The following is a 27,855-nucleotide window of genomic DNA, read 5'->3' on the forward strand; positions in this document are numbered from 1 at the left end:
AGGGATGTTTGTTTTTTTTTTACTATTTTCTGGCATTTTGTACTTTGAACAATCAAATGGTTACATAGGAAAATAACAGTTTTTGTTGGCCCAATTTAATAACACAAAGAATGTTTTGCTCCTGACCTGATCTTCCCAGGCAGACTTTACCATACCAGACCAATGTAAGCAACTTACTGTGGTTTTCCATATAAATTAATGTGCTTATCGTTTTCATGATTACTGGTGGACAAATAGTTTCAAAAAATGTCCATTGCCCAATTTAATGTCTACATTGCTTTGTCCTTCCAGCAGTTTCAAACCAAAATATATATTCAACAATAATCACAAATATCCAAATTAGGGCTGGAATTCATGATTATTTTCATTATTCATTATTATTGATTGATGACATGGCAAAAAAAAAAATGCCCATCGTAGATGTATTAATCAATAGTCCAAAGCCCCACAATATTAATTTTGCAATTCTATAATTGTCATTATATTATCAATACAGTTGCTAATTAACTCACGGATAAAATGATCGAGTTATCGTTTCAACTCTACACTTGACACAGTTCAAGTACACTTCAATTTTTTATAATCTTGTTTCCAAATTACTTAAACGATTAAAGTGTTATGAAAATAGTTACAGATTAATTTTATGTCGATCGAATAATCTGTTGATCGACTTGTTTCAGTTGTAGCGAGGAATCAGCCTGGCAGACCAAATTAAGGGCATATTTTATCTCTGAAGAAAATGTCGCGCAGGTTATGACGTTACACCGGGGGTCCTCCATGAACGGGTGTCTCCACGTGAGTGTATCAACAGCGTGATGGCTGGGTTGTAGCTTCAGCTTTCGACTTATTGTGTTTTATGAGGAATAAACAACAATCAGTTTGTCTGTAGCAGAAGGTAAAATTGGAGACAATCCGTGTTTGACATGGCGCTTTAATTTCTCACTCTTTCTTCCTCGCTCTGTGGCAGGTTTTAGATGAACTCTCGTTTGTTTTGGCTAGATCCTTCTTTTTCAAGCTCGGCTGGCAGCACTTCACTGACTTCACTTCGCCGTCCGTGTATTACTTGGTTCTCTGTGTTAACGTGGTTGTGGCTGATTTCTCTCAGGAGCTGGAAGAAGATGGCAACTGTTCGCAAGAAGGTAGACAACCGGATCCGAGTCCAGATAGAGAATGGAGTCGCTCTGCAGCATCGCACCGTGTTTGTGGTGGTGGGAGATCGTGGTAGAGATCAGGTAGTTTTTCACTTCCTGTTCTCCCTGGCAAATTTACCTGATGAGATTCATTTTGTCCATTTAACTGTGTCACACGAGTCTGTTCGCATTTAGCATCTAACATGTGTCTTTGATCCAGGTTGTCATCCTGCACCACATGTTGTCTAAAGCCAGCGTCAGAGCCCGACCCTCTGTTCTCTGGTGCTACAAAAAAGACTTAGGATTTAGCAGGTGAGCCTTTACTCCTCTCAGAGAATTAGATGTTTGACATTTATTGTATGAAAGAGGAGGAGGGTGTTTGATTTGTCTGATATTTCCAAAACAGCAATCGCAAGAAGCGCATGAGACAGCTGCAGAAGAAGATTAAAACAGGCACGCTGAATCTGAATCAGGATGACCCGTTTGAACTCTTCATCGCTGCAACCAACATCCGCTACTGTTACTACAACGAGACACACAAGATCCTGGGAAACACCTTCGGCATGTGTGTCTTACAGGTGAGGCTCTCTGCTCTGTGGCTGCAGACCAGTGATCACACAGAGGGTTGTGAGATTATTGACAGGATGCCAAAGTAAAGAATTTGTCTTTTTTTTTTTTTTTCAAACCTTTTCTTAATTTTCATTAATACTGAGATCCCAGCCTTCCGTTGACTTGCTTACAGGTGCAACCTGAGAAGAGGGGTCATAAGAAACATTAGTTCCATGGGTTGCGAACCACGGCCGTAGATTAATATAAAGTGGATGTGGTCAGTATATCAGCTGTTTTCAAGCTTTATTTCTGTTGTTTTACTTGTTACACAGGATTTTGAAGCTCTTACTCCCAACCTCTTAGCAAGAACTGTTGAGACTGTAGAGGGAGGAGGGATAGTGGTCATACTGCTGAGGACAATGAACTCTCTCAAGCAGCTATACACCATGACTATGGTAAGTCTCCATCATGTTTTATCTCCACTTGGTCAGACTCTGTTTTCTAGTCAGCTGATTAAGGATTGCTGTGGTTTGTTTTCTTCAGGACGTACATTCTCGATACAGAACTGAGGCTCATCAGGATGTGGTGGGACGGTTCAATGAGAGGTTTGTGCACTTTGGGATTTTATGGAATTTGGGGGGTTTTTGGTCACAATTTAACAGTATTATTAATTTTAATTAACAATTTTTAGGTTCATCCTGTCTCTTGCATCCTGCAAGAACTGTGTTGTTATTGACGACCAACTCAACATCCTGCCAATCTCCAGCCACATGGCAAACATCAAACCAGTTCCTCCAAAGACTCAGGTACTTTTATTAGAGTAAACCCAGTTAATAGTTTAGAAAACAGAAAATTAATCAATAAGTTTGAGTGATTTTTTTTACTCACTTATGAAGCATAAATGAAGAACATTTACTGGTTCCAGCTTCTCCAGTGTGATCATTTGCTGTTTTTCTCTCTTTAATATTGTTGTCAATTAAATGTCGCTGGGTTTTGGACTTTTGGTCAAACAAAACATGCAATCTTAAGAAGTTGTCTTGGGCTCTGGGAAGTTGTGACAGACATTTTAACATTTTTCAAAACTATCTTGAAACTCATAAAACTTTTTTTAATTTTTTTATTTCATGACTTGATGTTTTGTGGTTTGTGCACTTTGTGTCCTTGTTTTTCTTTTGTCTTGTCTTTTTCTTTTTTTCTGCTCTCCCAGTAGTTTATGACTACTGTTTTGAAAAGTGCCATATGAATCAAGTTTGTTTGTTATATCCTCCAATTTCATGACAAGTTGTCTCACCCCCTTCAGGAGGACGGATTGTTGCCACGAGAACAGGAGCTGAAGAATCTGAAGGAGTCCCTTCAGGACACCCAGCCTGTGGGAGTGTTGGTGGATTCTTGCAGGACCATGGACCAGGTCAAGACCTCTTGTTTAAGAGCCACTTAACAAATTTATTACACAACTATAATATCATTTGATAAATGCACCAATAAGATTCAAAGATCTTTGTGATTTCAAGTAACCAGAACTTTGGAGTGCAAGTAGTTTGACAGTGTTCCTGAAGAATTACATGCTGATAGGTGTCCCAGTTGTCATTTTCAAGGCTTGTCTTGTCCTCTAGGCCAAGGCAGTGCTGAAGTTCATTGAGGCAATCTCGGAGAAGACCCTGAGGAGCACTGTGGCTCTGACTGCTGCCCGTGGTCGAGGCAAGTCTGCAGCTCTGGGGCTGGCTGTCGCTGGAGCTGTGGCTTTTGGGTACAGATTAGTTTTATAATGTTTTGATATGTATCAGTTTTGCCTAATGTATTGTCTTGAGACACAGACAGTCATTGCCTGAGTTTTTTTTTTTTTTTCGCAGCTACTCCAATATCTTTGTAACCTCACCGAGTCCGGACAACCTCCACACCATGTTTGAGTTCATCTTCAAAGGATTTGATGCTCTGCAGTATCAGGTGGGCTGCCTGAGCATCCTCTCTGTATCAGTGACAGTATGCTGATGCTGTGAGCACAGACCCACTCATATCCTCTTTTGCATTTGTAGGAGCATCTTGACTATGAAATCATCCAGTCTTTGAATCCAGAGTTCAACAAAGCAGTGGTGCGGGTGAATATCTTCAAAGAGCATCGGCAGACGATTCAGGTACATTTACTTTTATTTATTCAGCAGACGCTGTTATCCAAAACAGTTCACAGGTGAGGGACAACACTGAAGCTAAAGCTGTGCATTAGGAGACTTTGAAGTATCAAGTATAAAATCTATTCAATAAAGCAAAGTGCAAGGAGATCAGGTAGAGAAGTGCACTGAAAGTGTACAGTAAGTGCTAGTTAGGCATGATAGGGTGTCAGAGATGTTAGGAGAGGAGTTGCTGTTAGGAGAGATGAGTCTTCAAGAGATTCTTGAAGATAGAGAGGGATGCCCCCTGCTCTGATAGCATTTGGTAAATGAGACCAGACGACTCTTAGTAAGTGAAATACACATATCTGATCTTCCTGTTCCTGTGACCAACAGTACATCCACCCAGGTGATGCAGTGAAACTGGGCCAGGCTGAACTGCTGGTCATTGACGAGGCTGCAGCCATCCCTCTTCCTTTGGTTAAGAAACTGCTGGGGCCTTATCTGGTTTTCATGGCCTCCACCATCAACGGGTCAGTGACGGAGCTGGATGACATTTACCAGTTTAACCAAATACCAAGTGATATGAATTTAATTACCAATGAAGACGATCAGTAACCACTATGTGTCAGACTGCAACAAATGCTTGTTTTCATTATCAATTCATCTGCAGATGATTTTCTCACTTAACTGTTAGGTGCATAAAATGTCAGAAATTAGACATTTTATGCGCCAAGAACCCCGAGTTTACATGTTCAGATTCTTTGTTTGACCAGTCATCTGAAATCCAAAGATAATTCAGTTTAGTGTGATAGAAGACTAAGGAAATTAGCCAATATTCACATTCATTGAGAAGTGAATTTTTGTGACTTAAATGATGAATCGATTCTAAAAACAGTTATTATTCTGTCGAGCAAAAAAATCTTTGAATATCTTCAGCTCTAATTATTCGTATTTCCGATCTCTGCAGGTACGAAGGCACCGGGCGCTCCCTCTCCCTCAAACTGATTCAGCAGTTGAGGCAGCAGAGTGCAGACAGTCAGCAGAGCATGTCCGCAGAGAACAGGACCACCAACACAGCGAGGCTAGCGGCAGGTAAACACTGGATCTCTGTGTTTTACTGTACGTGTGTGTTCAGAGTGTCGCAATCATCTGACTGATTGCTGTTTAATTATTTCCCTACACAGCTCGCTCTCTCCATGAGGCTTCCCTTCACGAGTCCATTCGCTACGCTCCGGGAGATGCTGTGGAGAAGTGGCTGAACGACCTGCTCTGTCTAGACTGTCTCAGCATTCCCAGGCTCATCTCTGGCTGCCCACTTCCACAGACCTGTGACCTGTATCCTTAACTTACTGTAAAGGCCTTAAAGTTACCCCTGGTCTAGACACGACTGTCACACCTGAAAACATTTTTTTTTTGGTGGCATTGGTTACATAAAAGTTTATCTTGTGACATTAGTTAAACACAAGCATTTTATAATGGATGCAACTAATGATTATTTTCATTATGGATTCATCTGCCAATTATTTTCTCGATGAATCATTTAATCTGTAAAATGTCAGAAAATACTTAAAAACAGCGTTTTGCAAATTCCTAAAGCCCCAGTTGAGGTTTTCAATTGCTTGTTTGGGTCGACCAACAGTGTAAAACCTAAACATTTTCGATTCACTATCTAATTAAACCAAGAAAAAATCTTCACATTTGAAAAGCTGGAACTAGAGACTGTCTGATTTAAAGTTGACTTAAATGATTAATTGATTATGATGATTGATGCTGGTTAAGATTAATCAGTAGGTATTTAAACATTTACACAAGTCAAAAGTACATTTACATCAATTCAAGTATCAATTCACAGCTGCCCAAAAAGAAGTTTGGGCAGATTAGTCTCTGTGCTCCCATTAAGTCACTGATCCACTTCAAATATTTATAAAGATATTATTTTAGAGATATATTAAGATATTATTGCCCAAAATGTTCCCCTGCTTTTCCTTAAATGTATTTTGTGACCATCAGTCAGAACCATACAGTTAAATTTATACAGCATTTCAAATGTCAAAGTTGATATTTGATCTTATCTGAATTTACTTCATGTCAGGTTTGAAAGGTCCTTATCCCACACCGTCCAGATATTACGTGAACAGAGACACGCTGTTCTGTTACCACAAGGCATCTGAGGCGTTCCTGCAGAGGCTGATGGCTCTCTACGTGGCGTCACACTACAAGGTGAGACATTTAACTTGTAATAAAATAATTCTATTTTATTCAGAGAGCATACTGTCCTACACACAGTGCTGAGTCGCCTTTGTGTTTATTTGCTGTCTCATTGTGTCCTCTGGCTCCAGAATTCCCCCAACGACCTGCAGTTGTTGTCCGATGCTCCGGCCCATCACCTCTTCTGCCTCCTGCCGCCTGTTCCTCCCACACAGAACTCGCTACCTGAGGTCCTCGCTGTGGTGCAGGTAAGACACTCAACACCGCTCATGAAATTCAGTGTTTTTTAAAAGCTTCTATGGATTTGAAAGCAAAAGGTTGGGGCAGATTTTTTTTTAAAAACGATATCAGTCTCCCACAAACTGAGGATGAATACGTTTTTATGTACATCTTGCAATCTGCCTTGACTTGCACTAAATCAGCCATTTCTTTATTTCTGTCATTCACTTAAATCACAAATACACATTGGCTCCAGCCAGATTTCTTGAGACTTTGCTTATGTTGTGGAGACAAAATTTTTGGATTTGATTGATACATGCATTTGTTTGTCTGTGGTCCCTCAGGTGTGTCTGGAGGGAGAAATATCACGGCAGTCCATCCTTAATAGTCTGTCCAGAGGGAAGAAGGCCTCTGGTGATCTCATTCCCTGGACTGTGTCAGAACAAGTATGTACCTGTCACAAAGCTTCTGAGAAAATCTTTACAGCTCATGTTTCCACAGTGCAAATATGAATGCTTTGCTCTTTTCTTTCCAGTTCCAAGACCCAGAGTTTGGCAGCCTCTCAGGAGGCAGAGTCGTGCGAATAGCTGTCAATCCAGACTATCAAGGGGTAAGAATTTCCAAAGGCCTCAGCTGTTTATCCACCATTTTAAATAATTTACACGTGTGTAATTGGGTCTCCACCTGACCAACAGATGGGTTACGGCTCCAGAGCTCTCCAGCTGCTGCAGATGTACTATGAGGGCAAGTTTCCCACCATGGATGAGAGCACACACTCTAACCACAATGAGATCACCACCGTCAGCAGTGAGGTATTACAATTAAAATGTATTGAGCAACATCTGAGAGGGATTAATTCTCACACAAAGTGTAAAAATACAATTTAGAGATGAGATTAAACACATGCATCTGTGACACAAACTGTGTTGTTGTCTAGGCTGTCAGTCTCCTGGAGGAGGTCATCACGCCACGGAAAGAGCTCCCCCCTCTGCTTCTGAAGCTGAGTGAGAGGAGAGCAGAGAGACTGGACTATTTAGGAGTTTCCTATGGCCTCACTGCACAGCTGCTCAAGTGAGTGCCCCTAACTGTGGAGGGGGGGGGTGGGTGGTATTACTTCTGAAGATTTATTAATGTCCAAAACTTTTTGTGCAACCTGGCAGGTTCTGGAAGAAGGCAGGTTATACTCCAGTCTACTTAAGACAAACCCCTGTAAGTATTAAAAAAAAAAAAAAAGATCTTGTTTTAATGTTTAAGTATGTTTCTGTTCATTGTGCTGTAATCATTGATGTGTGTGTGGTTACATCTAGAACGACCTGACAGGAGAGCACTCTTGTGTGATGCTGAAGGAGCTGAACACAGATGAAGCCCCAGAGCAGAGCCAGTGGCTGTCTGCCTTCTGGAAAGGTGAAATTTGCTGCACTACCTGAGGAGATCTGGTTTGTGTTGAAACTCATTATCGTCCTCCTTAACAGTTTTTTGTTTTCCTCAGATTTCCGCCGGCGCTTCCTGTCCCTCCTCTCCTACCAATTCAGCAGCTTCCATCCGAGCATGGCGCTCAGCATCCTGCAGAATAAGAAGTCCAAGGAGGAGACGAGCAGTAAGACCCCTCTACCTGTACAGTGATAAGACTTCCTCAGTGTCTCACAGTTCTGACCTCACGTGTCTCTGGTCTCCACAGTTCTCAGTAGCTCCGAGCTGGGTACCTATTTCAGCCCATACGACCTCAAACGTCTGGAGTTGTATTCGAGGAGCATGGTGGACTACCATCTCATCATGGACCTGATCCCAGCTGTGGCACGCATGTTCTTCCTCAAGCAGCTCGGTGACGTCTCTCTCTCAGCAGCCCAGTGTGTAAGTACCTCCCACTAGTTTGGAACCCCAGTTGAGCCTTTGCCATGATCACAATTATTCTATTGTGATGCTGATTGGCTGTTGACTATTCTTCTCTAGGCGTTACTGTTGGGTATAGGGCTGCAGCACAAATCGGTGAACGACCTAGAAAAGGAAATCGATCTCCCAAGCTCGCAGCTCATGGGCCTCTTCAACCGTCTCATCCGTAAATTTGTGCAAGTGAGTACGTTTTTCTATATGATGTTATACAACCTATTATTAAACAACTGCAATAACATGAGTACTTTCTATTGCTCTCACCTTTACTATCCTAGGCCTTCACCGGCATCCAGGAGAAAGCAATTGAGGCAGAGATGATGGCCACTAAAGACTTTACCATGGAGCCAACTGTCAGGAGCCTTAATGATGATCTGGTACGTGGTGTCTTAGCACTCAGTTATATGTGATGCCTAATTAATGCAGAAACAATTAGTGATTGAATGAGCAGTTAATAGACTAACATACCAAACGTTTGCTGGTTTCAGCCTCTCGGATGTGTGACTTTGCTGATCTTCTGTGTTTTTAATATCTTTCTATAGGACTGTTGGTTGATAATATAAGCAATTCAAACATAACCTTGAGTGTTAGGATATTTTGATGAGAATTTTTCACTATTGTCTGATACTTTATAGATCAATGCTTCTTAAAAAATATTAGCAGATAGATTAATATTGTGTTGAAGCCCTACACCTAAGAATGTTTGAAGGAAACTTTTTTTTTTTCCATTAACAGAATGATGCAGCGAAGGAGTTTGAGGAGCGACACAAGCAGGATATAGAGAAAGTGAAGGACTTGGACTTGGAAGAGTGAGTATGAAGTCAGGAGGGTGGTCATTATTTATCTACCCTTTTTTTTTTTTTTTTTTTTTTTAAATCAGGGAAATATTCACTGAAGCTGCAATGATTTCTTCTGTATTTACAGGTACAAGATCCGTGGAGATGACGAGGAGTGGGACCAGGTGTTGCAGAAAGCAGGGAACACGGCTATTGTCAGCATAAAGAGGTGCAGTGTCATTAAGCATCTTATAAATATAAATATTGTGTGGTTGTTCTAGAAACATGTTTGTAATGATATTGTCTTACTCCCAACAGTGACAAGAAGAGGAAGCTGGATGGAGGAAACGCAATAGCAAGCAACGGGGGTCCCCAGCACGGGAAACTGAAAAAGAAGGAAATGCAACACGGCAAATTCAAGAAGAACAAGGACAAACACGGCAAATTTGGAAAAAAGGCGTGACAGCGATAAGTGCTGGATCAAAAGGACTGTGTGTGAATTGGAAGCCAGAACTTTGAAGATCTTGGATGGACTTGCAGATACTGAAGAGCATCCACTGAATTTTTGTTTTTAAATTGCTGATGATTTCTTTGAATTCAGCTCAACCATCTACATTAAGTCATAACTTTCAAATGAAGTTTGTTACTTTGATTTATGTTGTGTGCAAGACAGTATATAAAGCAGAAAATAACACCCTTCACACTTGTACTAAATAAGTTTCATTTAATTCATTTTCAGACATTTTTAACCGTAATTTTTGAGGTCCTTTTTAGTAAATGTCATGATTTCTACAAAGACTTGTAAAAAGTTTTTTTTAAAAACAAACAGAAACCTGAGGTATGTGATTGGCTTTAGGCTCCACTGAGCGGGTTACTGGAACACCTGAGGCTGTAAATCAATCCACTTCTGTTTGAGCTGCTGCTTCACTGTCTGTGGTGCGAAGATACAATCTATGGCCTGCTGGGAGAGCTTCCAAATGGTTTCATGACTGAGCCCAAATGTGGAAGCTGTCAGCTGATACTCCTGAGACAAGTCTGTACAGAAGACCCCCTTGTCATCAGTCTGTAATGAGACAAAGAATAAAAATCATTCATGGTAAACATTGTTTTTCTTATTTTCTTTTAGAAAGAAATTAATCAGAATCAAGACTGGAACCTCATGACCCGACTATACTATGATGTTTTTATGCCTCACTATACTATTACTCTTTATACCTTTCTGTACTATGACCTTTTTATGCCTACTATACTATGACGTTTTTATGCCTTACCATACTATGATGTTTTTATGCCTACTATACTATGACTTTAAGCCTTACTATATACTATGTTTCTATGCCTTATTATACTATGACCTTTTTATGCCCTACTATACTATGACGTTTTTATGCCTAACCATACTATGACGTTTTTATGCCTAACTATACTATGACGTTTTTATGCCTAACTATACTATGACGTTTCTATGCCTTATTATACTATGACGTTTTTATGCCTTACCATACTATGATGTTTTTATGCCTTACTATACTATGACCTTTTTATGCCCTACTATACTATGACGTTTTTATGCCTAACCATACTATGATGTTTTTATGCCTTACTACACTATGACGTTTTTATGCCTTACTATACTATGACGTTTTTATGCCTTACTATACTATGACCTTTTTATGCCCTACTATACTATGACGTTTTTATGCCTACTATACTATGACTTTAAGCCTTACTATACTATGACGTTTCTATGCCTTATTATACTATGACGTTTTTATGCCTCACTATACTATGACGTTTTTATACCCTACTACACTATGACGTTTTTATGCCTTACTATACTATGACGTTTCTATGCCTCATTATACTATGACGTTTTTATGCCTCACTATACTATGACGTTTCTATGCCTCATTATACTATGACGTTTTTATGCCTTACTATACTATGACGTTTTTATGCCTAACTATACTATGACGTTTTTATGCCTTACTATATTATTACTCTTTATGCCTACCATACGACGATGTTTTTATGCCTTACTATACTATGACCTTTTTATGCCCTACTATACTATGACGTTTTTATGCCTACTATACTATGATTTTAAGCCTTACTATACTATGACGTTTTTATGCCTTACTATACTATGACGTTTTTATACCCTACTATACTATGACGTTTTTATGCCTTACCATACTATGACGTTTTTATGCCTCACTATACTTTGACGTTTCTATGCCTCATTATACTATGATGTTTTTATGCCTTACTATACTATGACGTTTTTATGCCTTACTATATTATTACTCTTTATGCCTACCATACGACGTTTTTATACCTTACTATACTATGACGTTTCTATGCCTTATTATACTATGACGTTTTTATGCCTTACCATACTATGATGTTTTTATGCCTTTCCATACGATGAAGTTTTTATGCCTTACTATACTATGACGTTTTTATGACTATAAGCCTTACTATACTATGACCTTTTTATGTCTTACTATACTATGATGTTTTTATGCCTACTATACTATGACTTTAAGCCTTACTATACTATGACGTTTCTATGCCTTATTATACTATGAAGTTTTTATGCCTCACTATACTATGACGTTTTTATACCCTACTACACTATGACGTTTTTATGCCTTACTATACTATGACGTTTTTATGCCTTTCCATACAATGAAGTTTTTATGCCTTACCATACTATGACGTTTCTATGCCTTATTATATTATGACGTTTTTAGGACTTACTATACTATGACGATTTTAAGACTTACTATACAATGACGTTTTTATACCTTACTATACTATGATGTTTTTATACCCTACTATACTATGACGTTTTTATGCCTTACCATACTATGACGTTTTTATGCCTTACCATACTATGACGTTTTTATGCCTCACTATACTATGACGTTTTTATGCCTTACCATACTATGACGTTTTTATGCCTACTATACTATGACTTTAAGCCTTACAATACTATGACGTTTCTATGCCTTATTATACTATGAAGTTTTTATGCCTCACTATACTATGACGTTTTTATACCCTACTACACTATGACGTTTTTATGCCTTACTGTACTATGACGTTTTTATGCCTTTCCATACAATGAAGTTTTTATGCCTTACTATACTATGACGTTTCTATGCCTTATTATATTATGACGTTTTTAGGACTTACTATACTATGACGATTTTAAGATTTACTATACAATGACGTTTTTATACCTTACTATACTATGACGTTTTTATACCCTACTATACTATGACGTTATTATGCCTTATCATACTATGACGTTTTTATGCCTCACTATACTATGACGTTTTTATGCCTTACCATACTATGACGTTTTTATGCCTTACCATACTATGATGTTTTTATGCCTTACTACACTATGACGTTTTTATACCCTACCACACTATGACGTTTTTATGCCTTACTATACTATGACGTTTTTATGCCTAACTATACTATGACGTTTTTATGCCTTCCTATGTTATTACTCTTTATGCCTACCATACGACGTTTTTATACCTTATTATACTATGACGTTTTTATGCCTTACCATACTATGATGTTTTTATGCCTTACTATACTATGACGTTTCTATGCCTCATTATACTATGACGTTTTTATGCCTTACTATACTATGACGTTTTTATGCCTAACTATACTATGACGTTTTTATGCCTCACTACACTATGACATTTCTATGCCTTATTATACTATGACGTTTTTATGCCTTACCATACTATGACGTTTCTATGCCTTACTATACTATGACGTTTTTATGCCTTACTATACTATGACGTTTTTATACCCTACTACACTATGACGTTTTTATGACTTACTATATTATGACGTTTTTATGCCTTACTATACTATGACGTTTTTATGCCTTACTATACTATGACGTTTCTATGCCTTATTATACTGTGACATTTTTATGCCTTCCCATACTATGATGTTTTTATGCCTCACTATACTATGACGTTTTTGTGCCTTAATATACTATGACGTTTGTATGCTTCACTATACTATGATGTTTTCATACCTTACTATACTATGTAGTTTTTATGCCTTACTATACTATGATGTTTTTATGCCTCACTATACTATGACGTTTTTATGCCTTACTATACTATGACGTTTTTATGCCTTACTACACTATGACATTTTTATGCCCTACTACACTATGACGTTTTTATGCCTTACTATACTATGACGTTTTTATGCCTTTCCATACAATGAAGTTTTTGTGCCTTACTATACTATGACGTTTTTATGGCTTATTATACTATGATGTTTTTATGCCTCACTTTACTATGACGTTTTTATGCCTTACTATACTATGACGTTTTTATGCCTTTCCATACAATGAAGTTTTTATGCCTTACTATACTATGACGTTTCTATGCCTTATTATATTATGACCTTTATAAGACTTACTATACTATGACGATTTTAAGACTTACTATACAATGACGTTTTTATACCCTACTATACTATGACGTTTCTATGCCTCATTATACTATGACGTTTTTATGCCTTACTATACTATGACGTTTATATGCCTAACTATACTATGACGTTTTTATGCCTCACTACACTATGACATTTCTATGCCTTATTATACTATGACGTTTTTATGCCTTACCATACTATGACGTTTCTATGCCTCACTATACTATGACGTTTTTATGCCTTACTATACTATGACTTTTTATGCCTACCATACGACGTTTTTATACCTACTACACTATGACGTTTTTATGACTTACTATATTATGACGTTTTTATGCCTTACTATACTATGACGTTTTTATGCCTTACTATACTATGACGTTTCTATGCCTTATTATACTATGACATTTTTATGCCTTCCCATACTATGATGTTTTTATGCCTCACTATACTATGACGTTTTTGTGCCTTAATATACTATGACGTTTGTATGCTTCACTATACTATGATGTTTTCATACCTTACTATACTATGTAGTTTTTATGCCTTACTATACTATGATGTTTTTATGCCTCACTATACTATGACGTTTTTATGCCTTACTATACTATGACGTTTTTATGCCTTACTACACTATGACGTTTTTATACCCTACTACACTATGACGTTTTTATGCCTTACTATACTATGACGTTTTTATGCCTTTCCATACAATGAAGTTTTTATGCCTTACTATACTATGACCTTTTTATGGCTTATTATACTATGATGTTTTTATGCCTCACTATACTATGACGTTTTTATGCCTTATTATACTATGACGTTTTTATGCCTTTCCATACAATGAAGTTTTTATGCCTTACTATACTATAACGTTTTTATGGCTTATTATACTATGATGTTTGTATGCTTCACTATACTATGATGTTTTCATACCTTACTATACTATGTAGTTTTTATGCCTTACTATACTATGATGTTTTTATGCCTCACTATACTATGACGTTTTTATGCCTTACTACACTATGACGTTTTTATACCCTACTACACTATGACGTTTTTATGCCTTACTATACTATGACGTTTCTATGCCTCATTATACTATGACGTTTTTATGACTTACTATACTATGATGTTTTTATGCCTTACTATACTATGACGTTTTTATGCCTTACTATACTATGACGTTTTTATGCCTACTATACTATGACTTTAAGCCTTACTATACTATGACGTTTCTATGCCTTATTATACTATGACGTTTTTATGCCTCACTATACTATGACGTTTTTATACCCTACTACACTATAACGTTTTTATGCCTTACTATACTATGACGTTTTTATGCCTCACTATACTATGACGTTTCTATGCCTCATTATACTATGACGTTTTTATGCCTCACTATACTATGACGTTTCTATGCCTTATTATACTATGACGTTTTTATGCCTTACCATACTATGATGTTTTTATGCCTGACTATACTATGACGTTTTTATGCCTTTCCATACGATGAAGTTTTTATGCCTTACTATACTATGACGTTTTTATGCCTTTCCATACGATGAAGTTTTTATGCCTTACTATACTATGTAGTTTTTATGCCTTACTATACTATGATGTTTTTATGCCTCACTATACTATGACGTTTTTATGCCTTACTATACTATGACGTTTTTATGCCTTACTACACTATGACGTTTTTATACCCTACTACACTATGACCTTTTTATGGCTTATTATACTATGATGTTTTTATGCCTCACTATACTATGACGTTTTTATGCCTTACTATACTATGACGTTTTTATGCCTTTCCATACAATGAAGTTTTTATGCCTTACTATACTATGACGTTTTTATGGCTTATTATACTATGATGTTTGTATGCTTCACTATACTATGATGTTTTCATACCTTACTATACTATGTAGTTTTTATGCCTTACTATACTATGATGTTTTTATGCCTCACTATACTATGACGTTTTTATGCCTTACTATACTATGACGTTTTTATGCCTTACTACACTATGACGTTTTTATACCCTACTACACTATGACGTTTTTATGCCTTACTATACTATGACGTTTCTATGCCTCATTATACTATGACGTTTTTATGACTTACTATACTATGATGTTTTTATGCCTTACTATACTATGACGTTTTTATGCCTCACTATACTATGACGTTTTTATGCCTAACTATACTATGACGTTTTTATGCCTTACTATATTATTACTCTTTATGTCTACCATACGACGTTTTTATACCTTACTATACTATGACGTTTCTATGCCTTATTATACTATGACGTTTTTATGCCTTACCATACCATGATGTTTTTATGACTGACTATACTATGACGTTTTTATGCCTTACTATACTATGACGTTTTTATACCCTACTATACTATGATGTTTTTTACTCCTCACTATACTATGACATTTCTATGCCTTATTATACTATGACGTTTTTATGCCTTACTATACTATGACGTTTTTATACCCTACTACACTATGACGTTTTTATGACTTACTATACTATGACGTTTTTATGCCTTACTATACTATGACGTTTTTATGCCTTTCCATACAATGAAGTTTTTATGCCTTACTATACTATGACGTTTCTATGCCTTATTATACTATGACGTTTTTATGCCTCACTATACTATGACGTTTTTAAGACTTACTATACTATGACAATTTTAAGACTTACTATACTATGACGTTTTTATACCTTACTATACTATGACGTTTTTATGCCTTACTATACTATGACGTTTTTATGCCTAACTATACTATGACGTTTTTATGCCTTACTATATTATTACTCTTTATGCCTACCATACAACGTTTTTATACCTTACTATACTATGACGTTTCTATGCCTTATTATACTTTGACGTTTTTATGCCTTACCATACTATGATGTTTTTATGCCTTACTATACTATGACGTTTCTATGGCTTATTATATTATGACGTTTTTAGGACTTACTATACTATGACGATTTTAAGACTTACTATACAATGACGTTTTTATACCTTACTATACTATGACGTTTTTATACCCTACTATACTATGACGTTTTTATGCCTTACCATACTATGACGTTTTTATGCCTCACTATACAATGACGTTTTTATGCCTTACCATACTATGACGTTTTTATGCCTTACCATACTATGATGTTTTTATGCCTAACTATACTATGACGTTTTTATGCCTTCCTATATTATTACTCTTTATGCCTACCATACGACGTTTTTATACCTTATTATACTATGACGTTTTTATGCCTTACCATACTATGATGTTTTTATGCCTTACTATACTATGACGTTTCTATGCCTCATTATACTATGACGTTTTTATGCCTCACTATACTATGACGTTTTTATGCCTTACCATACTATGATGTTTTTATGCCTTACTATACTATGACGTTTTTATGCCTTTCCATACAATGAAGTTTTTATGCCTTACTACACTATGACGTTTTTATACCCTACAACACTATGACGTTTTTATGCCTCACTATACTATGACGTTTTTATACCCTACTACACTATGACGTTTTTATGCCTTTCCATACAATGAAATTTTTATGCCTTACTATACTATGACGTTTCTATGCCTTATTATATTATGACCTTTTTAAGACTTACTATACTATGACGATTTTAAGACTTACTATACAATGACGTTTTTATACCCTACTATACTATGACGTTTCTATGCCTCATTATACTATGACGTTTTTATGCCTTACTATACTATGACGTTTTTATGCCTAACTATACTATGACGTTTTTATGCCTCACTATACTATGACATTTCTATGCCTTATTATACTATGACGTTTTTATGCCTTACCATACTATGACTTTTCTATGCCTCACTATACTATGACGTTTTTATGCCTTACTATACTATGACGTTTTTATACCCTACTACACTATGACGTTTTTATGACTTACTATATTATGACGTTTTTATGCCTTACTATACTATGACGTTTTTATGCCTTACTATACTATGACGTTTCTATGCCTTATTATACTATGACATTTTTATGCCTTCCCATACTATGATGTTTTTATGCCTCACTATACTATGACGTTTTTGTGCCTTAATATACTATGACGTTTGTATGCTTCACTATACTATGATGTTTTCATACCTTACTATACTATGTAGTTTTTATGCCTTACTATACTATGATGTTTTTATGCCTCACTATACTATGACGTTTTTATGCCTTACTATACTATGACGTTTTTATACCCTACTACACTATGACGTTTTTATGCCTTACTATACTATGACGTTTTTATGCCTTCCCATACTATGATGTTTTTATGCCTTACTATACTATGACGTTTTTATGGCTTATTATACTATGATGTTTTTATGCCTCACTATACTATGACGTTTTTATGCCTTACTATACTATGACGTTTTTATGCCTTTCCATAAAATGAAGTTTTTATGCCTTACTATACTATGACGTTTTTATGGCTTATTATACTATGATGTTTTTATGCCTCACTATACTATGACGTTTCTATGCCTCATTATTCTATGACGTTTTTATGACTTACTATACTATGATGTTTTTATGCCTTACTATACTATGACATTTTTATGCCTTACTATACTATGACGTTTTTATGCCTAACTATACTATGACGTTTTTATGCTTTACTATATTATTACTCTTTATGTCTATCATACGACGTTTTTATACCTTACTATACTATGACGTTTCTATGCCTTATTATACTATGACGTTTTTATGCCTTACCATACCATGATGTTTTTATGACTGACTATACTATGACGTTTTTATGCCTTACTATACTATGACGTTTTTATACCCTACTATACTATGATGTTTTTTATGCCGTACTATACTATGACATTTCTATGCCTTATTATACTATGACGTTTTCATGCCTTACCATACTATGACGTTTTTACTCCTCACTATACTATGACATTTCTATGCCTTATTATACTATGACGTTTTTATGCCTTACTATACTATGACGTTTTTATACCCTACTACACTATGATGTTTTTATGACTTACTATACTATGACGTTTTTATGCCTTACTATACTATGACGTTTTTATGCCTTTCCATACAATGAAGTTTTTATGCCTTACTATACTATGACATTTCTATGCCTTATTATACTATGACGTTTTTATGCCTCACTATACTATGACGTTTTTAAGACTTACTATACTATGACAATTTTAAGACTTACTATACTATGACGTTTTTATACCTTACTATACTATGACGTTTTTATGCCTTACTATACTATGACGTTTTTATGCCTAACTATACTATGACGTTTTTATGCCTTACTATATTATTACTCTTTATGCCTACCATACGACGTTTCTATACCTTACTATACTATGACGTTTCTATGCCTTATTATACTATGACGTTTTTATGCCTTACCATACTATGATGTTTTTATGCCTTACTATACTATGACGTTTTTATACCCTACTATACTATGACGTTTTTATGCCATACTATACTATGATGTTTGTATGCCTTACCATACAACGACATTTTTATACCTTACTATACTATGATGTTTTCATGCCTTACCATACTATGACGTTTGTATGCCTCACTATACTATGACGTTTTTATACCTACTATACTATGACTTTAAGCCTTACTATACTATGAAGTTATTATGCCTCACTATACTATGACGTTTTTATACCCTACTATACTTTGACGTTTTTAAGACTTACTATACTATGATGTTTTTATGCCTTACTATACTATGACGTTTTTATGCCTTTCCATACAATTAAGTTTTTATGCCTCACTATACTATGACGTTTTTATGCCTTACTATACTATAACGTTTTTATGCCTTTCGATACTACCACTTTTTATACCTAACTACACTATGTTTTTATGCCTTACTATACTATGATATTTTTATGCTTCACTATACTATGATGTTTTTATACCTTACTATACTATGTAGTTTTTATGCCTTACTATACTATGTAGTTTTTATGCCTTATTATACTATGACGTTTTTAAGACTTACTATACTATGACGTTTTTATGCCTTACTATACTATGACGTTTTTATACCCTACTATAGTATGACGTTTTTATGCCTTACTATAATATCACGTTTTTATGCCTTTCCATACAATGAAGTTTTTATGCCTTACTATACCAAGATTTTTTTATACCTTACTATATTATGATGTTTTTATTCCTCACTATACTATGACGTTTTTATGCCTTACTATACTATGACATTTTTATACCCTACTACACTTTGACGCTTTTATACCCTACTATAGTATGACGTTTTTATACCCTACTATACTATGACGTTTTTATGCCTTATTATATTATGATGTTTTTATTCCCTACTATACTACGACATTTTTATGCCTTACCACACTACAACTTTTATACCTTACTATACTATGACGTTTCTATGCCTTATTATACGATGACGTTTTTATGCCTTACCATACTATGACGTTTTTATGCCTTACTATATTATGACGTTTTTTTCTTACTATACTATGACGTTTTTATGCCTTACTATACTATGACGTTTCTATGCCTTACCATACTAAGATGCTTTTATACTCTACTATACTATGACGTTTTTATACCTTACTATACTATGACGTTTTTAAGACTCAGTATCATGACGTTTTCATGCCTTTCCATACAATGAAGTTTTTATGCCTTACTATACTATGACGTTTTTATGCCTTACTATACTATGACGTTTCTATGCCTTATTATACAATGACGTTTTTATGCCTTACCATACTATGATGTTTTTATGCCTCACTATACTATGACGTTTTTATGCCTTACCATACTATGACATTTTTATGCCTTATCATACAATGACATTTTTATACCTTACTAAACTATGACTTTTTAATGCCTTACCATACTATGATGTTTTTATGCCTCACTATACTATGACGTTTTTATGCCTTACTATACTATGACGTTTTTATGCCTTACTATACTATGACGTTTTTATGCCTTACCATACTATGATGTTTTTATGCCTCACTATACTATGACGTTTTTATGCCTTACCATATTATGACATTGTTATGCCCTATCATACAATGACGTTTTTATACCTTAATATGACGTTTTAATGCCTTACCATACTATGATGTTTTTATACCCTACTATATTATGACGTTTTCATGCCTTATTATACTATGACGTTTCTATGCCTTACTACACTATGTTGTTTTTATGCCTTTGGATACTACAACTTTTTATGCCTTACTATACTATGATGTTTCTATGCCTTATTATATTATGATGTTTTTATGCCTTACTATACTATGACGTTTTTATACCTTACTATACTATGATGTTTTCATGCCTTACCATAGTATGACGTTTTTATACCTTACTACACTGTGACGTTTTTATGCCTTATTATACTATGACGTTTTTATGCCTTACCATACTATGATGTTTTTATGCCTCACTATACTATGACGTTTTTATGCCTCACTATACTATGACGTTTTTATACCCTAATATACTTTGACGTTTTTATACCTCACTATACTATGACGTTTTTATACACTACTATACTATGATGTTTCTATGCCTTATTATATTATGATGTTTTTATGCCTTACTATACTATGACGTTTCTATGCCTTATTATATTATGATGTTTTTATGCCTTACTATACTATGATGTTTTTATGCCTTACTATACTATGACGTTTTTTACCTTACTATACTATGATGTTTTCATGCCTTACCATAGTATGACGTTTTTATACCTTACTATACTGTGACGTTTTTATACCTTACTATACTATGACATTTTTATACCCTATTACACTTTGACGCTTTTATACCCTACTATAGTATGACGTTTTTATACCCTACTATACTATGACGTTTTTATGCCTTATTATATTATGATGTTTTTATTCCCTACTATACTACGACATTTTTATGCCTTACCACACTACAACTTTTATACCTTACTATACTATGACGTTTCTATGCCTTATTATACGATGACGTTTTTATGCCTTACCATACTATGACGTTTTTATGCCTTACTATATTATGACGTTTTTTTCTTACTATACTATGACGTTTTTATGCCTTACTATACTATGACGTTTCTATGCCTTACCATACTAAGATGCTTTTATACTCTACTATACTATGACGTTTTTATACCTTACTATACTATGACGTTTTTAAGACTCAGTATCATGACGTTTTCATGCCTTTCCATACAATGAAGTTTTTATGCCTTACTATACTATGACGTTTTTATGCCTTACTATACTATGACGTTTCTATGCCTTATTATACAATGACGTTTTTATGCCTTACCATACTATGATGTTTTTATGCCTCACTATACTATGACGTTTTTATGCCTTACCATACTATGACATTTTTATGCCTTATCATACAATGACATTTTTATACCTTACTAAACTATGACTTTTTAATGCCTTACCATACTATGATGTTTTTATGCCTCACTATACTATGACGTTTTTATGCCTTACTATACTATGACGTTTTTATGCCTTACTATACTATGACGTTTTTATGCCTTACCATACTATGATGTTTTTATGCCTCACTATACTATGACGTTTTTATGCCTTACCATATTATGACATTGTTATGCCTTATCATACAATGACGTTTTTATACCTTAATATGACGTTTTAATGCCTTACCATACTATGATGTTTTTATACCCTACTATATTATGACGTTTTCATGCCTTATTATACTATGACGTTTCTATGCCTTACTACACTATGTTGTTTTTATGCCTTTGGATACTACAACTTTTTATGCCTTACTATACTATGATGTTTCTATGCCTTATTATATTATGATGTTTTTATGCCTTACTATACTATGACGTTTTTATACCTTACTATACTATGATGTTTTCATGCCTTACCATAGTATGACGTTTTTATACCTTACTACACTGTGACGTTTTTATGCCTTACTATACTATGACGTTTTTATGCCTTACCATACTATGATGTTTTTATGCCTCACTATACTATGACGTTTTTATGCCTCACTATACTATGACGTTTTTATACCCTAATATACTTTGACGTTTTTATACCTCACTATACTATGACGTTTTTATACACTACTATACTATGATGTTTCTATGCCTTATTATATTATGATGTTTTTATGCCTTACTATACTATGACGTTTCTATGCCTTATTATATTATGATGTTTTTATGCCTTACTATACTATGATGTTTTTATGCCTTACTATACTATGACGTTTTTTACCTTACTATACTATGATGTTTTCATGCCTTACCATAGTATGACGTTTTTATACCTTACTATACTGTGACGTTTTTATACCTTACTATACTATGATGTTTTCATGCCTTACCATACTATGACGTTTTTATACCTTACTATACTATGACGTTTTTATGCCTTACTATACTATGACGTTTTTATGCCTTACCATACTATGATGTTTTTATGCCTCACTATACTATGACGTTTTTATACCCTAATATACTTTGATGTTTTTATACCTCACTATACTATGACGTTTTTATACACTACTATACTATGACGTTTTTATGCCTTATTATACTACAACTTTTTATACCTTACTACACTATGATGTTTTTATGCCTTACTATACCATGACGTTTCTATGCTTCATTATACTATGACGTTTTTATGCCTTACCATACTATGACATTTTTATGTCTTACCATACAACAACGTTTTTTTACCTTACTATTCTATGACGTTTTTATATTTTACTATACTATTACGCTTTATGCCTTACCATACAACAAAGATTTTATACCTTACTATACTATGATGTTTTTATACCTTACTATATTATGATGTTTTAATGCCTTACTATACTATTGCTCTTTATGCCTTATCATACTTTGATGTTTTTATGCCTCACTATACTGACGTTTTTATGCCTTACTATACTATTGTTCTTTATGCCTTACCATACAACAACGTTTTTATACCTTACTATACTATGACATTTTTATACCCTACTATACTTTGACTTTTTATGATTTACCATACTATGACTGTAATGACTTGGGTTCAACTAAATAAACCTAAGCCACAGTGAGGGGCTGCTACCGGGATGCGTAGTTGACGCGTCGTCATGAGGTGGCTCCATATGATAAATCAAAACATCCGACTTGTGCTTCCGATTATGATGTATTTATTTACCGTGTAACAAAACAGCCTTTGGTCTTCACTCACATACGTTGTACCAATAACTTACATGAAAATAAACAAAAGGCTTAAACATTGGGCTCTGAACGGCGACGGTCAAAAACTGTGTGCTTCTCCCCGGTAAGCAACACACCTGAGGAGTAATTGCCTCCTCTTCTACTTATACATTTCATGTGTTGCCATTCAATACGCCACCTACTGTGGCAACCAGTGCATTACTCTAACACACACAAATACAAATGGCTCTAACAATGACATTTTTATTACTTACTATACTATGTTGTTTTTATGACTTGTTATAGTATGACTTATTTTATGTTTGAACTTCCAGTGCAAAGGTTGTCCCCCTATGTTTGGTCATTATCGTTTTTAGTGAATTCTTCTGTTCTATTCATACAACATGGCTGGTTGATGGAGGCATACAACTGCAAAGCGGTAATTCTAGTTTGTACAGTACTGAGGAAATGTTCTAGTGACTATTCGTATTAGAATAATGCATTAAACACTGATGCAATTGAGACGACTGGTTAAATTGAAAAGGTTTTAGTAGAAAAACATGTTTTAAAGGTAGCCAATCCAATGAAGTATCATGTCCTGTCCCATGACCTAGAAGTGGAACTGAGGGTATCATTATGTCACCTGTTACCCAACCTTCGCCCTAATCCTAATCAGAAACTAACACAGACTAAAGACTTTTCAAAGAGCATCACAGATTTCAAAGTGTATCAAAGCAGGGAACTTACACAAATTACACTTGGATGTCCAAGCTGATACCAGTAGTTGAAGTGATGTTGGGAGTAACATGGCACAGTTTGTCCTTTAACATTTGACGTCAGGCATAGCTCTACAAAAAAAGAAAGTTGGGAGATCTATAACCAAGTCAACATACTGTACGAACCACAGAACATTACTCATTTCGTCTTGGTCTTACCCAGTGGTATGTTGTTCTTTAGCACTTTGTTGACCAGATTTTGAGATCCACCCACTTCAGGATGCAAGAAGGTGCCATGACCGATCCTGTCTGGAGGAAGATTCAATAGCAAATCTGACTCCTCCAGCTGGGATGGAACCTGCAACGTTTTTTGTTGCAATGTCATCACACTTGCAGACAATGTGACTAAAGTCAAATGATAAAAAAGAACATTATGATCATACTTCTGAAAGGTGCAGTGACAGCTTCAGTCCACAGTTCTTGGCCCTCTCTAGAGCTGGAAGTAGAGATTTGCCATCACCCACCTTAGAATGAAAATTTCATTAATTAATCCAGCAACAAACACCATACATTTTTAATGGATTAAATACATCAAACAAGTAGGTGACAGCTACGTGAACTACAGAAAAATAAGCAAAAAAGGAGAAAAAAAGTAAAAGGGTAAATTTAGAGTTAGAAAATGCTATTTGGACTGATTTGTGGATGACAGAACAAATGTTGCTAATTTAGTTAATTTCCATCAACAAAAAATTAATATAATTTAGCTATACCAAAATAAAACAGTATACATCTCATATTTAGATTGCAGTGCCAGTTTATGATATGAATAAATGTAATGCACAAGTTAAAAATTAATTTAAAAAAGATACTAATACTGTCAAAAGGCGACTAACATCTTTGTGAGCCACTTATAGTGAAAGGGGGAAAAACAGGGGTGCCCTGGTTTAAAGAGGCGTAGGAACCACTTGTCTAATTTTATATTTCTAATACATTTCTCTAATAATACATCACATTAAGCATAAAACTGTCATTTTATTTTCACCAGTAAATTTTCTTTGCTACTTTCCACCTTTGCAAGCCTCAAACTGGCTGACTAACCGTTGGATCTCCACTCAGGTCAAGTCCCACCACCAAACCATCAGAGGACAACAGGAACTGCTCAGCCAGGGCCACTGTCTCCATGGCAACTTCTGCTCCATTCCTGCGGTCAATTGCCACGAGAAACCTTCAAGATAAATCGTCACGTTTAGTATGATGCACTACTTAGGCCAGCAGTGAAGTTGTTGGAACATCATAGTCAATCATTTTACTATGAGAGACATACAGGAGTGTGTGTGTTTCTGTATTTTTTCTACACTGCAATAATAATGCATGCTATGCCTACCTGACATCAATGTCCAATCCCTCATTTTTGCACAGCTGGATGGCTCTGATGACAGTTTCAATATATCCCTTTTTTGTCAATCCTAGGAAAAACATAATGAACTTATAAGTAGCAACTAATGATTATTTTCATTATTGATAAATCTGCCAATTATTTTCTTGATTAATGGTCAACATCAGAAAATAGTGAAAAATTCCCTATGATTTCCTACAGCCCAACGTGTTGTGATGTGGGAATCTTGGTCCTGGCCTTGTTTTGACAGATCAAGTCCAAAATCCAAAGATATTCAGTCTACTGACATGTAGGACAAAGAAAAGCACCAACAAAATCCCTTCATCTGAGAAGCTGGAAATAACATTTATAACATTTATTCGATTATCAATATAATTCATTTTCTGTTGATTGACTAATCAATTAATTGGCTAATCATTGCAGCTGTATTTGTAAGCCTAAAAACATTAGGCTCCATGCTGAACATCATTACCTGTGTGTTTCTCCTCCCTTGGTGTACTTCTGAGCTCTAAATATTTGACAGAGTCAGCTGCAAACTCCCGGATGACATCTGTAGTCACCTGGAAAGAAAAAACTAACATATGTTGATGATACTCTCCGCAAACAATTAGATTAAAAAAAAAGAGCAACACGTGAGTTAATTTTTAACTGAGGGTCAGTCCTCACCATCAGGATGTCCTCCTCCGTGTCCACCAGCTGATGGATGACCTTGAAGACCTGAAAACACCTGCGGACATGTGCGCCATGTTGTTTTAATGTTGACCCGTGTAACAAAGACACCCCTTCCTATTGTCAGTCTACTGTTGTCTACGTGAATACAGATCATTTGCTTCACATGGAGCATACAGAGACGATTATCTACTTATCACTTACTTGACTGATTCCCCTTAATTAAGAAAGAATGGATGAAATTACTAATTAATAATCAGTTTCACCTGTTTGATATCAGACACCCCCTCTAGCTCTTGTATTAAACTTTGAATAAATTAAGACGCACTCATCCAGCGTCCTCCGCTGGCCTTTGCCGATAGCAGTCATGCTGTGCTCAATGTTGAGATGTGGCTTTCGCTTGATGAGTTTCTCGATGGTCTGGGAGCTGACAGAGCCGTTGAGGTGAGCATGAAGCTCCTGGTGACAGTTAAAACGCTGACGTTAGCATGTAGCTATCACAAACGTTAACCACATTTAGTTACTTCTTTTGTAAACACCGAGTTCTTTCTTTCCTTAAAATATTATCATCACATTTCCTGACTTACCACTTTCGGCAGCTGACGATAGAAGACGTCAGCTTCATTATCCATCACAAAGTACAACAAAGAACGAGACAGCTAGTGTGCGAGCTCTGAGCTGTTATCTGTCACATCAAGCTGACAAACCACCTGTGTTTTCAGTCTACATTTCACTGTGGCACCACCAAGTGCAACAAGGAAATATGCCCCAACTTCTGTAGTTGTTTCCCTCGTCAAGGTTCCGCTCTGTGTTTACGCTCTGAGATTGTCTTAAAAACTCTGCCGTTTTGGTTTCTTTGTAGCTGATAAAGCAATGACTGTTATTTCCTTATTAATTAATTAATTTTTCTAATACGATAATTTTGAAGGACATGGAGCATTACATAACCACTATTGTTTTCCTTTTAATAATTTTTCTAGGTCATCGCTTGAATAACATTGGTATTTTGACCATATCTATTTTATAAAATTTCATAAGAAAATGTTGCGCTTTTTCCCACTTTATTACATTTATCAAATTGGTTACTTTGCAGAACATGATTTTTATACATAACACCATGATATCAGTGGTGGAAGAAGAATTCAGATCCTTTACTGTACTCCTTTATCCTTTAAGTAGTAATACTGCAATATAAAAATAAAAGTCCTGCATCCAAACTGTTCTTTTATTTTAAAGTACATTGATTATTTTCAACAAAGTATACTTAAAGTATCAAATGTAAAAGTACTCATTATCCAGAATAAGCCATTTCAGAATTTTAAATTACATATAATAGATAAGTGCATTTTTATTACTGATGCATTAGTAAATATGCAGCATTTTCATGTAGCTGGTCA

The 27,855-nt window shown here is 35.3% G+C and overlaps 2 protein-coding genes across 2 annotated transcripts; one reads left to right on the plus strand and one right to left on the minus strand.

Annotated features, from left to right (window-relative positions):
- Positions 1 to 771: 771 nt before the first annotated feature.
- On the plus strand, positions 772 to 9,703 carry nat10 (N-acetyltransferase 10). The gene is made up of 29 exons (XM_056387875.1): positions 772 to 895; positions 1,106 to 1,232; positions 1,351 to 1,442; positions 1,537 to 1,708; positions 2,012 to 2,134; positions 2,223 to 2,284; positions 2,371 to 2,485; positions 2,980 to 3,087; positions 3,293 to 3,426; positions 3,530 to 3,623; positions 3,713 to 3,811; positions 4,181 to 4,317; positions 4,755 to 4,879; positions 4,972 to 5,122; positions 5,911 to 6,007; positions 6,127 to 6,243; positions 6,559 to 6,660; positions 6,750 to 6,824; positions 6,910 to 7,026; positions 7,152 to 7,285; positions 7,375 to 7,423; positions 7,522 to 7,618; positions 7,704 to 7,811; positions 7,893 to 8,065; positions 8,165 to 8,284; positions 8,380 to 8,478; positions 8,837 to 8,910; positions 9,026 to 9,106; positions 9,196 to 9,703. The coding sequence occupies exons 2-29, from the start codon at positions 1,119 to 1,121 to the stop codon at positions 9,338 to 9,340; spliced, it is 3,114 nt and encodes a 1,037-aa protein (XP_056243850.1). The 5' UTR covers positions 772 to 895; positions 1,106 to 1,118; the 3' UTR covers positions 9,341 to 9,703.
- On the minus strand, positions 9,579 to 27,180 carry adal (adenosine deaminase-like). Its single transcript, XM_056387876.1, has 10 exons — positions 27,046 to 27,180; positions 26,787 to 26,917; positions 26,456 to 26,516; positions 26,262 to 26,349; positions 25,778 to 25,859; positions 25,492 to 25,618; positions 24,837 to 24,917; positions 24,613 to 24,751; positions 24,425 to 24,525; positions 9,579 to 9,940 (listed from the first exon to the last, which is right to left on the minus strand). The coding sequence occupies exons 1-10, from the start codon at positions 27,088 to 27,090 to the stop codon at positions 9,749 to 9,751; spliced, it is 1,047 nt and encodes a 348-aa protein (XP_056243851.1). The 5' UTR covers positions 27,091 to 27,180; the 3' UTR covers positions 9,579 to 9,748.
- Positions 27,181 to 27,855: the final 675 nt, after the last annotated feature.

The sequence above is a fragment of the Seriola aureovittata genome, chromosome 10, assembly GCF_021018895.1.
Source record: "Seriola aureovittata isolate HTS-2021-v1 ecotype China chromosome 10, ASM2101889v1, whole genome shotgun sequence".
Taxonomy (NCBI): domain Eukaryota; kingdom Metazoa; phylum Chordata; class Actinopteri; order Carangiformes; family Carangidae; genus Seriola; species Seriola aureovittata.